The 16,522-nt window shown below is 39.6% G+C and overlaps 2 protein-coding genes across 2 annotated transcripts; both read left to right on the forward strand.

Moving 5' to 3' along the window:
* The first annotated feature begins 3,449 nt into the window (after window positions 1–3,449).
* On the forward strand, window positions 3,450–9,855 carry cnn2 (calponin 2). The gene is made up of 7 exons (XM_010733381.3): window positions 3,450–3,619; window positions 6,144–6,265; window positions 6,370–6,436; window positions 6,898–7,035; window positions 7,174–7,290; window positions 7,917–8,063; window positions 8,370–9,855. Exons 1-7 carry the CDS (start codon window positions 3,566–3,568, stop codon window positions 8,673–8,675), a joined length of 951 nt encoding a protein of 316 aa, XP_010731683.1. The 5' UTR covers window positions 3,450–3,565; the 3' UTR covers window positions 8,676–9,855.
* A 2,798-nt stretch (window positions 9,856–12,653) lies between these two features.
* Window positions 12,654–15,092, forward strand: rps15 (ribosomal protein S15). Its single transcript, XM_019274149.2, has 4 exons — window positions 12,654–12,786; window positions 13,165–13,250; window positions 13,554–13,788; window positions 14,931–15,092. Exons 1-4 carry the CDS (start codon window positions 12,784–12,786, stop codon window positions 15,042–15,044), a joined length of 438 nt encoding a protein of 145 aa, XP_019129694.1. The 5' UTR covers window positions 12,654–12,783; the 3' UTR covers window positions 15,045–15,092.
* Window positions 15,093–16,522: the final 1,430 nt, after the last annotated feature.

Genomic DNA, 16,522 nt, shown 5'->3' on the forward strand with positions numbered 1-16,522 from the left:
AAGTAAACTCTCAGTCTGAGCTGTTGTACTTACCTGTTTCATCCATGTGGAGGTGCACTTTGTCTGTTTGTCTTCTTGGTCTGCATCAGTATATGACATAAGAGTGGGATGGTACAGTATTTTAAGTTTGGTAGGAGTCAGGGTCAGACTTAACAAACAATATAAGGTCCTTCAGTCTTCTGTCTTCCTCTGCGTCAGTGGAAGTCTGTAATTGTAACGCCCTCGGTAAAGAAGTGACTGTGCGTTCAAAAGTAATGTTTTTATTAGCATGGTTAACCTCAATAGAAGGATTGCGTGTGATTCCCTACCTGTTCAATAAACTCAGGGGTATCATGAGTACGTCACACCCTGTCATTACTCAGGGAGTTGACGTAATCTCATCGCACATATCAGGATGAGTAATTCTCCTCTCTTGGGGTCTGTTTACTCTGAATCAGTCTTCCACACACACCTGTATGATGTAATCATGTGTTACATGTTACCCTCACACCCAGCTGTATTTATGTCCAGACACATTTGAGATGAGACATCTGCGCTTGTGTCATTATTAGTTTCAAAGATTTTTTTCACATCTCATCTTGTCTGAGTTATATATAAAAAAAAAAATCTGCTGAGCAGACAGGAATAAATCAGGAACATTACGTCAGGCTGAGGCCTGCTGATGTGATTTGTCTTTTTTATTAGGGATTATGTTCAGTAATTCTCAATCGATTCTTTGTTTCTGTCTGTCAAAAATATCTATCTGAGGTCTTTAACTTGCTGTGTCAAGTTAAAGACCTCTCAAGTGACCGCTCAAGTGTCACGCTTCAGAAGCTAGAAACAAAAGATTTTGCATTTTTTGCTTGGGAAAAATAAGCTGCTGATTTGTTTATTTAATGAACTAATGAATCGACTAATCACGTCTGTTGCCACAGAGATACATGCTTCTACATGATACTGCTTTCACTTCTTAATTCTAGGGGTTATTTTCAGAAATCTCTCGAGCTCTTCAACCTCAGGCAGACCCAACTTTTCTGTCGCTTTAATTCAAGTGACAGAAAAGTGACCAAACACACAGTGAGAAGCAGTCTTTAAGATGACTCACTGCATCTTTGGACAGTTTCATTTCCCTGACTTAGCTATCGACTTCGTCAATAGCTGTATTTTTTTTTTACCAACAGCCCTATTGTCCATAACTAGATTATAGACAGTCTGGAAAAACATCTCGGTATGTGTCACAGTGAGGAGGCTGCCCTTTATGGTGTTGTAGCTGTAACAGACTTTTCTTTAACGGTGATCCAGATGTTCATGTTTCTGTCTGAATAATAAGAATTGAGACTGAGGTTTATAGACAAAATACGTTTCCCTGGCTCCTGAGCTCCACTTTAAGTTCAAAAGAAAGAGGAAATGTATTTAAAAGTTTATTGCTGTTCATAGACTTAGTTTCTGTGTGGAGCTAGTGGTAGAGAAAGCCCCTGCCTCACTGTCCCACTGTTAAATTATGCACAGTCATTAAAGTGATCCTGCCGAGTAATCTGGGACTGTAAATCACATTTCTCTGGAAGCACATTCACAAATCCTGCCATGTGAAAAAGTTGTATCTCTTATCTAAAATCCCATAGCTCCGACATTACGTCACCTCAGTAGCTCATAGATCCTCAAAACTTTTTTTTTTCTTTTTTCTTTTTCAGTAGTGACTCAAAAAAGTGCGACAATTTGTCTGGTCCGCTGCACGTCTGGTATGCAGGGTGGGACCGGTGGATCACTCCCACCAGGAATTTGGGAAGTTTCCTTCCATATAAGGAGTTTTTGATTTCTATCGCGACCTAAGGAAGAGAAGGGGAAAGGTGGAGCCAAGGATCGATTAACGAAGCGGATACCAAAGAGTACACAGGAGAGCCAAGAGGACTCAGGCCGTGCACTTCCGCAAGTGCTAAAACTGATTTACAAACGCATACTGAGCATGAATGAGTCCTTTATTTGAGTGTAGGCTTATAAAGCCTGTAATATATATATTATAATTGTATAATAATATCCACTGGGGGCTGCAGAGCTGGTGTGTGTGTGTAGTAATTTGACATTTTATTTAAACAGTCATTTTTAAGCTAGTTGAATTTTATTTCCCAGCATAAAAGCTTGAAGTCATTCATCAAGTGTTTGTGTAGACTGAAGTCACATAAACCCGTCTCCAAACTTGAACCCATGTTAGCCACGTGTGACTTTTTCCAATGGCGGCCATGGTGAGGAAAGCCCCTTGTTTATCTGGACCTGCCTGAACAGATTCATCCAGAACAAAGGAATAAAGTTATGAGGACAGAAATGCTGAAGCATTTTTTTTTCTTGTTTTGTTGGACAAAACAATTAAATGTAAAGCTGTTGTGCCTAAAATACTGTTAAAAGCTATTGTGTACATTTTGAATTATAGATGATCAAAACCCTCAAATCAACACAACAAAATAAAGAGATTAAATACATTAGAAACCTCCTTATAGACAAGTTGGCTAACTTTTTTTAGAATGAAAATCACTTTTATTGGACAGGTATGTGTACACAAACAAGTAATATGTCTGGTTAACCTTGCTTTCAGTGTACTATGCAGATATAAATACAGCTGAAAACACAGAGCTTGAGAGGTAAACATAAACATTAAACTACTATATGTCGTTATGCACAGATAAAAGTACATATATATCTATATCTATATGTATAAACAACAATAACATTTGTAGACAATAAGAATTAGACGACAGTGCAAATGATGCTAAAATAAATCTGGTTTATGTACGTGTGGTAGATGGATATGACATTACAGTATAAATAGCATGCTTAGCTTCTATAAAAGTGTTAATATACTGTCCACTTCATTAGGTACACTTATACAATCCAATGTCATCCAACAACTCTGCATTTAATTCAACTTTTATCAAGTTTATAACGTTTCAGCTTTTCTTGACACTGTCAGGGAGGTAATAATTTAACTATTATATATGTTTACTGTTGAGGTTGTTGTTTGCAGTGGTCCGCCACCACCATTTGTATACATGAATATATAAATAAATAATATTAGAAACACCTCTCAGTAAAATGCAGCCCAGTTTAACAAGCACTGCAAACCTACGTCTCTGACAGTGTCAACAAAAACTGAAGCATTATTAACTTTATAAAAGCAGTTGTTGAAGCGGCCAGTCAGTGCATATTTTAGAATAAATTTCAGATAAAGTCTTGCTGAGTCATGTAATACTAGCTCACATATTGATGTCTTTTGTTAAATATTCATTGAGGGTATTGATTTTTTTTCTCTCCTCCAGGTCCCACACAAAGACATGCTTTGTAGTAAGTCTGCAGAGCCTCGTCCCCTCTGTCCTGCTCAGGTGAACGATGAGCAGTGAACCATCTTGACTCCTGCTTTGACACTCTTTGGTAGCAAACCGTGAGAGCGCTCTAATTGGCGGCCGTAAAAGAGAAAGGAAGTATTTAGTTCACTCGGTTTTCATTGGAAGAGAAAGTCGAAGATAATTTAGCGCAGATTTGATCCTCAAGTCACTATCTTTTCTCCCGCAAACAGCCAAATCACAACTCTTCGACAATGTCCTTTAACAAGGGTCCTGCCTACGGATTAACAGCGGAGGTGAAAAACAAGGTACGTGTACTTCCATCTGTTTTTTTACATATCCCATCATAAGGTAAGTTGTGTTGAACTTTTCCCCCTCGCATCATCCACTGATCGTTGTGCTTTTTCTCTGGGAGTCACCTGGCCTCCATTTTGATATGTGTGCTCAGGTTTAAAGGTAGTCAGAGGAGGATGGGGGGGAAAAAACAGTTTTTATTTTTATTTTTTTTATTATTATTAAAGTTTATTTAACTTTTTCAAATAACTTTCTAAAGGTTTCTTTGGGCGTGAATGCAAAGCTTGTATTAATATGTGAATTTCACACGTCGAGAAGCAGAATATTGATTTTTCTTTTTTCCCCACGCAGGGAGACAAAGTTAAAAACAGACTATGGGCGTTGTCCCTCTTGGCAAAGAAGTATGTCGTTTGCCAAAATTGTTATCCCCGTTCCAGAGTTTTCTATTCCCAGTGCTGCTTGTTGCCCGGCGTTGTGACCCGCATTAGCAGCTAATGTATTCACTCTATTAGTGCTGGAGTTGGTTCATCATCTCCATTATTGCTCCTTTTTGCTTTATTTATTTATTTATTTATTTATTTTTATTGCGTCTTTGATATAGCCCATTATTTCCTACATCCCCCCTCGTGGGAAGGTGCTGCTTCCTCTTCTTCTTTAAATCATGGAGTCCTGTGTGACTGCAAAGGACACACAACCAACACTGAGTATGTGTAACTTTTTTTTGAGTGAGTGAGTGAGGGGGGCCCACGTAGGGAAGCACCTTGTTTTATTTGAACCTGCCCAGCTGCACATCTGCACATCTGCACAGTGCCTCTCATCTGGAATCCAAGATTAGTTTCTCCACATGGTCACACTGACCCGCGTAACCTTGAGATCTCTGAGAATGTGACACAAACTTGTTGTCACTGTGTATAGCAACAAGTCGGTTAAGTTGAACAGCATGTGTTTTCTAACTCGCCCCCCCTCGCCACCACCCTCCACCCCCTTCTGCATTCCTGGCTGTGCCCTTTTATAGCAAAAAAAGGGTCATATCCCCCCCCCCCCCTCCCTCAAATCTCTACAGAACAACATGTGCCGGACATAAAGAAAATCGTGCAGATTTCCTCCTGTCTCTTACCAGGGATGTCCTTGAAGAGAATAGGGGAAAGGGTAGGGGGGGGTGGGGGGTGGTAGGGGCTGAAGAGATGCTTACTTGAGTGGTATTTCCTGCCATCAGTGACGTAGCGTCCTCAGTGAAATGTTAGGTATTTACGGATTTAACCCCCCCGCCCCCCTCAACCTCCCCCCTTTTTTTAAAAATATTTTTTTACTTTTGAGAAAATCTACGGTGAACTAAACGCTGCAATAAGCAACAGTTTTTGTATCCATTCAATGGATCAACACACACACACACACACACACACACGTTTCTGAGCCCTGGCCTCTTTCATTCAGCTCTTTCATTCAACCACCGTGGCGACAAAATTCCTTGCATTCAGCTTGTCTCTGTAAATTACATCTGTAGGAAATTTTTTGCGGGCAATTAAAATAGCCAGTGTTGTTGTTTTTTTTTTGTTTTTTTTAATATGGGATCACTGAATGAAGGAGATGTAATTAGAAGACAGACATTCCTTTAAAAGTACAAGCCAGCCGTGAGGTGAATGTGGTTCACTTCTATGTATATAGTAAGTTAAACTCTGCGGTCGACTCTCTCGTTGCCCTCAGGGCAGAGAGGGATTGTTGGCTGCTTGTGTGTTTGCACAGAGCTCAGTCAACACCTTATCCTTCACTGTGTGAGGAGAAATCTATACCTGTTTAAGTCGCTGACTCTGTGTTTTTTCCATTTCTGCTTTCTGGTTTGTCACACATCAGACGTAACCGTTGTTTACGCGACCGTAATACATAAATAATGAATGAAGGGCTTCTTTTAGAGCGTGTTTCTCACACTTCTGTCATCAATAAAACATTTTTTTTTTTAAAAGGCCTTGTAAAATAAGTAACGCCTCAACAGTGACACCCTGAATAGAAACTAGAAAGACAATCTTTGTGCCGTGTTAAGCACCTTTTTTTTTTAAAACACTCCCTTCCTGTGTTTCAGAGGAGAATTTAGCAGTTTACCAAACAGGATATCCGTGTGTGTGCGCGTGTGTGTGTGTTTTAGGTCATGTCGGTGTCACCTTTTTATTTATGAAGGCTTAAAATAAGACAAAACCCTCTCTGTAGACACAGCTTGCCACACCGAGGCACTGAATGAAAATCACTGAGGTGACCATGAAACGCGATTCCACGCAGTCATAATAAACTTTTGAGGACGAATGTTAACGCGTCATATGATATGCTATCACCCACAGCTCTGCCATTTACATGGATGCAGCTCACTTATCTCTTTATGAAAGTCTTATATTGCTAAAGTGGCGTGTGTGTGTGTGTGTGTGTGTGGGAGGATTCGTTACTGTTTTTTTGGTTTGTGACTAACTATGAATGCATTTAGTGTTTTAACCAATCGCCCACTGACTCCTTGAGGAACACATGTGACCTTTGACCTCTCTGCCTCACCAGATTGCACAGAAGTATGACACTCAGAAAGAAGAGGAGCTGAGGCTCTGGATCGAGGACATCACAGGAGCTTCCATCGGGCCCGACTTCCAGAAAGGCCTAAAGAATGGAGTCATCCTGTGCGAGTAAGAAGCAGCGGCGCGCTGACTGCCTCGATCATCAGTTTTTATTACGTACTGTGGTTTTGGAAAACTGAAATGTTTCCCTCTTTTCTTTCTCTTTCTCACAGACTTATCAACAAGCTCGCACCGAACTCTGTGAAAAAGGTCAACCAGTCAGCGCTGAACTGGCATCAGGTGAGTCGAACAATGACGCACCCCTTTTTAACCAAGCGAGGGTGTGGCAAAATGATCGTCTGCACATGCTCAGAGACTCGCTTTTGTACACGGTTAACAAATGGTTGCCTGTGCTGTTGTATTGTGCCTTAAGTGTTTTCGACCAGTTTTGAATGTCAGCAAACTGAATCATGCTAGCTCATGGTGATACTTGCATGTTGGCAGTGTTGCAAGCTTCTTGTTGCTTTTATAGCCACTGCTTTAGAGCGGTTTTTGAAACTGGTTTCTTGTCTGTCATGGCATAACACACTCCCTTCATTTAAAACTGGCCGACTGCTGCAAACACAAAGTGTTTTTACAGCTATAGGACGTGGTCGTCCTAAAAAGAACATTTTAGGATGGTCTGCAAACAGAACATAGAAATTAAAAATCCTGTGCACACACTTTGTTGTTAATCTTGTTTGAATTGGTGTGGCTTTCAGCTGGAGAACCTGACAAACTTCATCAAAGCCATCACAGTGTATGGCCTGAAGCCTCATGACATCTTCGAAGCCAACGACCTGTTTGAGAACGGCAACATGACGCAGGTCCAGACAACGCTGCTTGCACTCGCCAGCATGGTGAGTCTTACAAATCAGAAACTAGTTCTGGCACTGCGAGTAATATTTTCCCATCAAAACAATTAAATGCATGGCATATATATAAATGGATTTTAGGATATCGAACATGACAACCTTCTGCACTGTTGTTTATCCCAGGCAAAGACCAAAGGCTGCCAGTCACGGGTGGACATCGGGGTGAAGTACGCCGACAAACAGGAGAGGATGTTTGATGAGGAGAAGATGAAGGCTGGACAGTGTGTCATCGGCCTGCAGGTATATTTTGTTTGTTCTTTTTCGGATGAGCAGCAGGCTTTAGAGTTTGTCCCTTTCCTTCATTAGAACCACGTCTGACTTTTTTAAGTTTCAAATTAGAAAATTTCTCTTTATTTACAGTCACCACATAAATTTGTGACCACATACTCAAGGCTGTGGTAGAAGAAATCCTAGAATTTGATGACAGTTATCAATAAAGGGGGGGAGGAAAAAAAGTGAAATATGACACTGCAAAACAAGTTCCAGCTTATTAACTTGGTATTTACACCTGGATGTGATGGAGGTGAGGCAATTCACATGCTTGAGCAGCTCGATACTGCATGTGTTGAAACTATTGCGAAACTGGACTCATGATCTCATGCCGAGCGTTGCATACTTCGGTAGAATAGCTGCTCATTGTTCGCGCTGCCACTGAAATTTCCCTGTTTTGTTATTGTTTCCGCACCAAGAAGGATGTCAAGTATGTATTATGCTTACAACGTCTCTCCAGTTGGGTGCAGACACTTACAACTGGCTGAGACTTTAAAGTATATGTTTGCCTTCTGCCATAATTATATGAACATCATTTTATTGTTGTTGTACAAGTGCAGCATGTGGATTTAAATTTATTGTGTTTCTGTCTTCAGATGGGGACCAACAAGTGTGCCAGTCAGGCAGGTATGAACGCCTATGGCACCAGGAGGCACTTATATGATCCCAAAGGTCAGATGCTGGCCCCCATGGACAACACAACCATCAGTCTGCAAATGGGAACCAACAAGGGGGCGAGCCAGGTACCGCAGCACATTCCCAACTTCTCATAAATCCAGTATTATAGGACTCCAGTGGAAATAAGCCCCGGGACATCACTTGTTCCCGGTCCTTCCGCTGCTGTAAACGAGTGTCATGTTTAGTCTTGTAGAAAGTTGTAAACTCCTGGATTGTCTGCGCTGAGGAAAAATACTGACAGTTGATCTGTATGGCAAATCATGTGGGCTCAGCGAAATCAAGATCTTAATATCTAAACAGGAATAGTAACTAGTTTATGTGTCGTATCATAAAATGTGATTCTTATCTTTTTTCCTTGCTCTCTACTCCAGGCTGGCATGACTGCTCCAGGGACAAGGCGTGCCATTTACGACCAGAAGCTGGGCACAGACAAGTGCGACAACAGCACCATGTCCCTACAGATGGGCTTCAGCCAGGGAGCCAACCAGAGCGGGCAGAACTTTGGCCTGGGACGGCAGATCTATGACGCCAAATACTGTCCTAAAGCCGGAGAGGTTGCAGATGATCAGAACGGGGCCGGCGTTGCCTGCAACTACATCCCAGATTACCAGGACGAGGGTTACCAAGGTTACCAGGAAGAGGAGCAGGTGTACCAAGAGGATGGGACAGATTATTAGAGGGAAGGCGGGAGCTGAGCTGAGGGGAAGGGAAAGAGAGGTTGTATAAAGGAGTGATCTTCTGCAAGAAAACCTCAAGGCAGGCCGTTTTTATTTTTTATAACCGCAGGATGTTGCACCTTTTTTGGGGCATATCCTTTTTAGTATTGTATGAATAGTTTTCTTACCCCTATTTGTGCAACAAAAAAAAAAAAGAAGTTACACATATCATGATGAACTGTATTTCTGTGATTATTATATTTAAAGTGACCACAAAAGCCAAACCTCTTTGGCTTGGCTAGTTTTCTATCCCAGGGATGTTTTTTTTTTGTTTTGTTTTTTAATGTGCCAAAGCCCCCCACCCCCGTTCTTTTTCAGTGTTTTTTGCTGACTCATTCGTTACAGTAAGGGAGATTCCTGAGTTGTTGTTTTTTTTTTTTTCTAAGGGCAACATGAAAATGAATCTAAAAGTGAAACATTAGGGAGTTTTTGTTAAACATTTATAAGAAGATGCATCTCGCTTTGAACAAAATACCCATGTTGTGTTAGTGTATCATCTGTGTAAACATAATTCTGTGAATGAGAATGTACATTTGTGTTTGTTACTTCTTCAGTATCTTCTTCAGTATTGGTCATTGACACAGTAACTGTAGTAACAGTTTAGATTTTTCAGGCAGATGAGGAGACAAAATGGACTTCTTTTTTTCTCTCTTTATTTTAGAACAAGTCAGTTTTAACTTTTTTACATTCAGTCACACTCACTTATTTCTGTTTCTTTTTTTTTTAAATGGAGGAAATATTTCCCTTGTTTGTATAACCAGTCCAACTGGAGTTAAGCTTTGTTTTCTTTGGATTAAAGACGGTGGGGGAGGATAAAATAATACTCAAGTGAAGTTTTGAACATTCCAAGCAAGAATACTGGATTCTTTTTTCTTTTTTTTTTCAGTGATAATGTTAAAGTGAATCATTCTTAAATATTGGTCGAAATGCGAACCAATCATACAATTATTGATCATTATTATTTATGCAATATTTGTGATTTTTTAAATGGGGCTTGTTTTGTACTTTGTCTCTGAATAACATTTGGTATTTGGACTATACTTTTTCCTCTGGAATAATCTTTATGCCGACGGAAAAATAAATGTTTTAATTCAGAAGTATGTTTCTGTGAATACGGTGTAATAAAGATTTGTATTCATTATCATGTGTTGATTTGTTTTGTAAAAAAGACCTGTGAGTAATTAATATGAAGCATTGTTTAGGGCGAGGAAGTATATTATGATGACAAACGAGCTGACCAGATAAAATAAAACAGGAAGGATTATGTAACACTAGCTCTCGGTGAAGCCCGCAAGTTGCACTTTTAGTTCATTACTGTGCACTACACACTATATTACACTATTTAATTTGTCGCATTTCACATTTATGTGTTTCAAGAAGCAATGAAAGATTAAGATGTCATTAGTGTCAATGAACAACAAATCAATCAAAGCAACAAAGGCCAGATTTATAATGGAGTGTATACATTTTTGAACAATACTACGAATGGTACAAATTTAAGAAAAATATTTCAGTATTCTTTGCAATCATATTTTCAGACACCAACACCTCAAAACTCAAGTTAGTAAAACCAAAACTATTTGAATAGCTAGATAGAGGAAGTGGGAACATACAGTATGTCTTTCTGTAACAGACCCTTTTCACAGCAGTGTTCTGACATGAAACAGTGGTGTCAACACAGGTGTTACCAATGATACTAATTGAGGTTCAGTTCCATTTATTGCAGCAAAAACTTTCCAGCGAGCACAACATGCACCACAGCAGCACCCTTTGCTGAAATGAATTGAATGGAATGGATCCTTAATTAGCATCATACCCTAATCGTACCCTAAGATTTCATGTCAAATGGCTGCTGTGAAAAAGGTCTCTCGTGTGTTCTGCTCCATCCTGGTGCATTTACCATGCTCAAGTGAAGTTGTGGGGATTAATCCCTTAAGTCATTTTTAGAAATAAAAGAAAAAATAACATGCGTTCCAAATACTTCATGGATAACCCAAAATGTTCTCAAATTAAATGAGGATAAACCAGAGGTCCTTAACATCTGTGACCTTTGACCTCTAACCACCACACACCACATGTTTAGGTATGACATTTCATTTCCACTTTATTATTCTAATTAACCACACCAAACATACCAGACATGTGCAGGGGTGTTTGGGGATTTTCCATTTGATTTTATTTTTTAATAAAGGAATGTGTTAAAAGTACAATGTTTTTCTCTGATATGTATCTCTGAATAAATGTGTTCCTAATCACAGAAGTTTAGAATCAGAATCGCTTTTATTGGACAGATTTGTATAAATAAATAAGGAATTAGACTCTGGTTTCACTTTATTCTCATTATGCATACACAGACATAGACATAAATACAGCTAAAAAACAAAGCACTCTATAGGTAAACATAACATTAAACTGCTATGTACAGATAAAAATCTATGTATAATTATGTAGCTCCATATTTATACTGTACATCCATGCACACTTTGCACCTTTTATCTCTGCTACTACCTTTTATTCAATATCTACCTCTCTACTGTCAATACCTACTATAGGCATACTGTATATATCTATATGTAGCGTATGTACATACACTTCCAAGTCTGCTACGCCCTGTCCGTCTGTTGTTTCTTATCTAATGTTTAGTCTGAGCGTACAGCACTTTATGTAGCCCTGTGTTATGTGCTGTAATGTGTGTGCACTTTAAAGGTCCAGTGTTTAGGATTTAGTGGCACCTAGCGGTGAAGTTGCAGATTGCAACCAAATGAATACTCTCCCACGCATCACCCTCTCCTTCCACGCATGTATGACAAACTCTGTCTGCCAAATTCACATTCAAAGGCTAGATCGGTGTTTGGTTTGTACGGAATTGTATTGGAGTGTATTGGATTCACTTGAAAAACAAACAAACTCGTTTTTCTGAGTAATTTATTTTTTGGTTTGTTTTTTCGGGATAATTATTTCTGTTTCTTCTGAGTCTTTTTCTACCGTACCAAGTCAATAAAGGTAAGGCATGTAATTACAGTTACAGTTACACACAAGGTATGATACTCTTGTTATGTTTTAGACTTTATCCTTCTATTGTAAACCTATTGTAAGAAAAATAAATACCCTGATATTACTGTGAAAAACAAACCAAAAAATAAATTACTCAGAAAAAAAAGGGTTTTTGCTTTTTTCAAGTGAATGCAATACTCTTCCATAAGTTTGTCTGCTCTGGGCTATTGTAAAAAAATGGTAATTCATCATGGTGAACTCCACGGAAGAGGACCTGCTCTTATCGTGGATATAAAAAGCTCATTTTAATTCATAATTTCATTTTCAGGTGATTAAACACTAATGGAAACATACTAATAAATACTGTATTACATTCCTGCCAATACATACTCAAATAAATCTTACACACAGGACCTTTAATGTAGGCCCGTCTGCACCAAGTTTTATGTTTTTATGTAGCACCATGGTTCTTGGTTGAAACAATCTCATTTCACTGTATGCTGTATGGTTGAAATGACAATAAAAAAATCCAGTTGACGTGACTCGATTAAACAAAAGGAACATTTGTAAGAGTGCAAAGGGTGTTAAAGTAATACAGTAATACATATAGTAGTACAGTTTATGTAGCAGGTTGTTTTATGTGGAGGTGACAGGACTGTTACTGCACAGGAAATGTTCCTGACACTGTGTTTGTTGTTAGCTGTTCATTAGAGGGATGGCTTGTGGAAAGAAAGCATTCTTGTGTGTGGTTGTTTTGGCGAACAGTGTCCTGTAGCCAGAGACAGATATATCTGTAACAACTAAGAGGAAGTGTCTGTTTTCTTCCTCCTGATAAGCAGAACTAATACTGTACCACATTAAGATTCACTGAAACGATAATAAAAAAAAGGAAAAAAGAGAGACACGTTGCTAAGAAACTTGACACGTGCAGAGACAAACCTGTCTGACAGCGCCACCTGCTGCTCGCGGAGGGGACTGACGCCGGAAGACACCGCCGGATGTTTGACTGAAATCGCGCGATATCTGGCCCGACGAGACTTGTGTCCGTTCTTTTCCTCCCGGAACTTCAGGCAAGATGGTAGGTGCTGTGCCGATCGTGAAGACTGCCAAACTATAATCTACATGCATCCGAGCTCTGTGGCGAATATGTTGGATGGCTGTTCGCATCATCCGATAGTTACACACATTAATTGACCGTCCAACAGAAAATCTTTGCTTAAAAACTCCAAATAAAACGTTGTTAGCCTGTGTGTGTTAGGCTGAGCTATGGCCCTCTGTTGCTAAGCTAACCCGGTGGTCCCACGTATAAAACTAAACATGGCTTCTCTTTTAGATGTCCCTGTCGGCCCGAGCGACAGTATAGCTTTGTATTTGTGGATATGTAGTTGTGTCTCTGTTTTTTGTTGTTGTACAAGCTGCTAACTGACCTGGGTTGATGTCTCTGTGTGTGTTACAGGCGGATACCGAGATCAAGAAGAAGCGTACCTTCAGGAAGTTCACCTACAGAGGTGTGGACCTGGACCAGCTTCTGGACATGTCCTAGTAAGTGAAACTTGTCCAGTAACAATGTGACATCCTGCTTACTAAACATAACCATACAGCACCGTGCTCAGCCCCTCTAAAGGACGGGTAATACACATGGAGTCCATCACATTAGGTCTTCAAATGACTGGATGTTATACTCAAACAGGACATACATGATTTCTTAGGTTGCACAGGTTCTGTTGAGATGACTAAATTTACAAAACTGTTGCTGCCTTGCTGTGCTTTTGTTCTGTGTGTTACAAATAATTTCAAAGACAGTCATTGATGTCATTGTCCTCTCTCTCTCTGTGTTGTGTGTAGTGAGCAGCTGATGCAGCTGTACTGCGCCCGCCAGAGGAGGAGGCTGAACCGTGGCCTGCGCCGCAAGCAGCAGTCCCTCCTGAAGCGCCTGCGCAAGGCAAAGAAAGAGGCTCCCCCCATGGAGAAACCAGAGGTGGTGAAGACCCATCTGAGGGACATGGTCATCCTGCCTGAGATGGTCGGGTCCATGGTTGGAGTGTACAACGGCAAGACCTTCAACCAGGTTGAAATCAAGGTGAGGTGCCGTCGGATCAGGTGGGAGGTCTCGTGCGTCCTGTCGTTACAAAAGGCAGATCCCTCTAGAGGAATGTCGCTTGAAGTTTGAACAATAGTTGACGTTATGACCTCGTGTAGGTCACGGGCATGAAGCACACTAAGGTTTTCTTTTGTGCACAGCATAGTTTTAGTTTGAAGCCCTGTCAAATAAACCATTATGTCCCATGAGTAAATGTCACAGGCACGTAGAAGCTGTGAAAACTCATCTGTATACCTGGATTTTCACAAATGCAAATTAGTGTGGAACCTCAATTGTTTTCCAACGGCATTATCACTAGCCGCAGACCCGATTTTATATGATGACTTCCAATCAGAGCAGCGAAATGTGTGACATGGCGTAGTCAAGTTATATCATTACAGAAATTCAGTTTAATCCACTATCGGATCAGTTTTAAACAAATGGTTTTACATTAGTGCCAGCAATCTTGGTTATTTTTGCCTCAATGGCCGATATACTCTCTTCCCCCACCCACAATCATATCAGACTGGTCCCATATTCGATAAGCAGTTGTGACAGGTCTGACTAGATCCAGGTTGGTGGAATCTGAATAGGAGGATCCTCCTATCCAGAGAACGTTCCCAGGCTACCGCTGATAATTTCGACAATTTGATAGGTTTCATTGTACCGTTGTTGATGAGATGCTGCAAATTACAGGAATTAAGATAAATCTTACATGTTGGAATATTGACATTACAGAGATGAACGAACCGTTATGAAATTCATCAAGTTGATTTAGCTCTGAAAATTCCAAGTTACTCTTCCTAATAAGTTACTCTGTGCTCCCATGGCCCGAGTGTTGTGTCAGTTTCCACATTTTTCAAATTATGCCCACTTTAAGTTATCCACTTCCTGAAATATCTACATGGGGGAGAAAAAATGTTCTGCGTTGTGTAAAAGCTGAACTCACCAAGGTTTGCATTATATGCATTTTAAATGATACCTGTGGATGCTTCAGTAACAGCGCTGACAAAAACAGGTCCTGGCTACTGCCAGAGTATGCTGACCCCTCGCTTCTATGATTGGCAGCTACTACATTACTACACAAGCCGCTGTAATTTCACCTCAGTTTCAATTTCTAACATGTTTCTTTGTCTCCCCAGCCTGAGATGTGCGGACACTACTTGGGCGAGTTCTCCATCACCTACAAGCCAGTCAAGCACGGTCGCCCTGGTATTGGAGCTACACATTCTTCTCGTTTCATCCCTCTGAAGTAGAATGGTGTATTCTTTGTACAAATAATAAAAAAAGATTGTTCCACAAAACTTGTATGCTTTGCTTTCTTTCATGTTTAAAAATTGAAGCTTGAGATTTTGACTTTTTGCAGGGTATTTTTAAACCGTAATGTGAGAGCTGTGATCATTACTGGAAAATCTGATTATATTCAGTGAAGTTAATGTGACGTCAAAGACACAAAATGAACAGTTACGAAGATATAAAGCAGTGTGATGAACATATCAGTGTTTATACGTTGACAACGAGTGATCCTGGACATTAATTTGACATGTGAGCCACTTGGCAAGTTCAAACAGGTGAGTGTCACAAGTTTCCATTGGCTGATGAGCAGTGGTTAAACCCCTGCTGATCATAACCCTGAGTTGCATTTAAATGCACAGAAAGTAAACCAGCATTTAGTGAGTACCATTTTGTAATGTCATTTTAAATGATGGAGAACTCAATAGTGTGAAAACCTGAATGTCAACAATGAGGTTTACCAAAAAAAAAAGGGCAGCAGTGCAGAGAAATGTACATAGTATACTGATATATAAATACCAGTGCAGATGTAAATATGAATGTTAGCAAGATTCAGTATTAACAGTGTGGATAGTGAAATGATACATGAATAAATATAGTAGTAATTAAATTGAGGCATATTACTAATGATGTTAAATGTTGTTATAACCTAAACAGACCTGTTTTGTTCATAGATTATTAATCCTGTCAGGTGATATTACCTATTTTTGATGGAAGTTATGTACAGCCTTCCAAAGACAAAGGGTTTGAGTTTGTAACTTGGTCAGATTGTAATTTGATTTGGCTTTCCTGACTGCAGACTGCACCAAAGTCTGAGGCCACCCTGGAGCTTCATTTCTATAATGTATTATTTATGGCCTACTAGGATTGCCAGATACTGTATGGCTGGAAGACTTGGCTTTTTTTTTTTTTTTTTGGTTGACATAATAAAGCATTTAAATGTGGTACACGTTAAGGACAAAACTGCTGACGTTATGTACCTGTAGATGTGATATTACTTTCTAAATTATCTCCTTAAAGGCAAGAGTGATAAGTTTAAAACTTAAATGTTAACAGACTTTACATTACTCGTAATAAGTCATGTTTAGATTCATGCAAGTTTAACATGTTCCATACAATTTATTCTTTGTTATCTGACTTCAGATGTCAAAGAAAGGAAGAATTGGTTTTTAGATTTGTTGGTGACATTGTCAACAAAAAATAAAATTTTTAAAAAAATTACAGAACAGTGCATTTCTATGTAACTTTTATTAATTTTTCTTATGTTAGTATTGGCCCCGGGCCCTCTTCACATTGTCAAATGTGGCCCTCTTTACAAGAAGTTTGGACACCCCTGATTTAAGTAAATACCAAAAATCATATAAAATAAAATGAAAAAGAAAGAAATGAACGCGTTGTTTGCGTGTTAACGACGCGTGAACAACGCGTTGAAATCAATGGG

This window comes from Larimichthys crocea, chromosome XII (assembly GCF_000972845.2).
Source record: "Larimichthys crocea isolate SSNF chromosome XII, L_crocea_2.0, whole genome shotgun sequence".
NCBI classification, from domain to species: domain Eukaryota; kingdom Metazoa; phylum Chordata; class Actinopteri; family Sciaenidae; genus Larimichthys; species Larimichthys crocea.

Coding starts and splice junctions, on each gene's coding strand:
- cnn2 (XM_010733381.3), top strand. CDS start 3,566: ATGTCCTTTAACAAGGGTCCTGCCTACGGATTAACAGCGGAGGTGAAA. Junction 3,620..6,143: donor CAGCGGAGGTGAAAAACAAG/GTACGTGTACTT, acceptor CTGCCTCACCAG/ATTGCACAGAAGTATGACAC. Junction 8,064..8,369: donor CCAACAAGGGGGCGAGCCAG/GTACCGCAGCAC, acceptor TCTCTACTCCAG/GCTGGCATGACTGCTCCAGG.
- rps15 (XM_019274149.2), top strand. Junction 13,251..13,553: donor CAGCTTCTGGACATGTCCTA/GTAAGTGAAACT, acceptor TGTTGTGTGTAG/TGAGCAGCTGATGCAGCTGT. Junction 13,789..14,930: donor TCAACCAGGTTGAAATCAAG/GTGAGGTGCCGT, acceptor TTGTCTCCCCAG/CCTGAGATGTGCGGACACTA.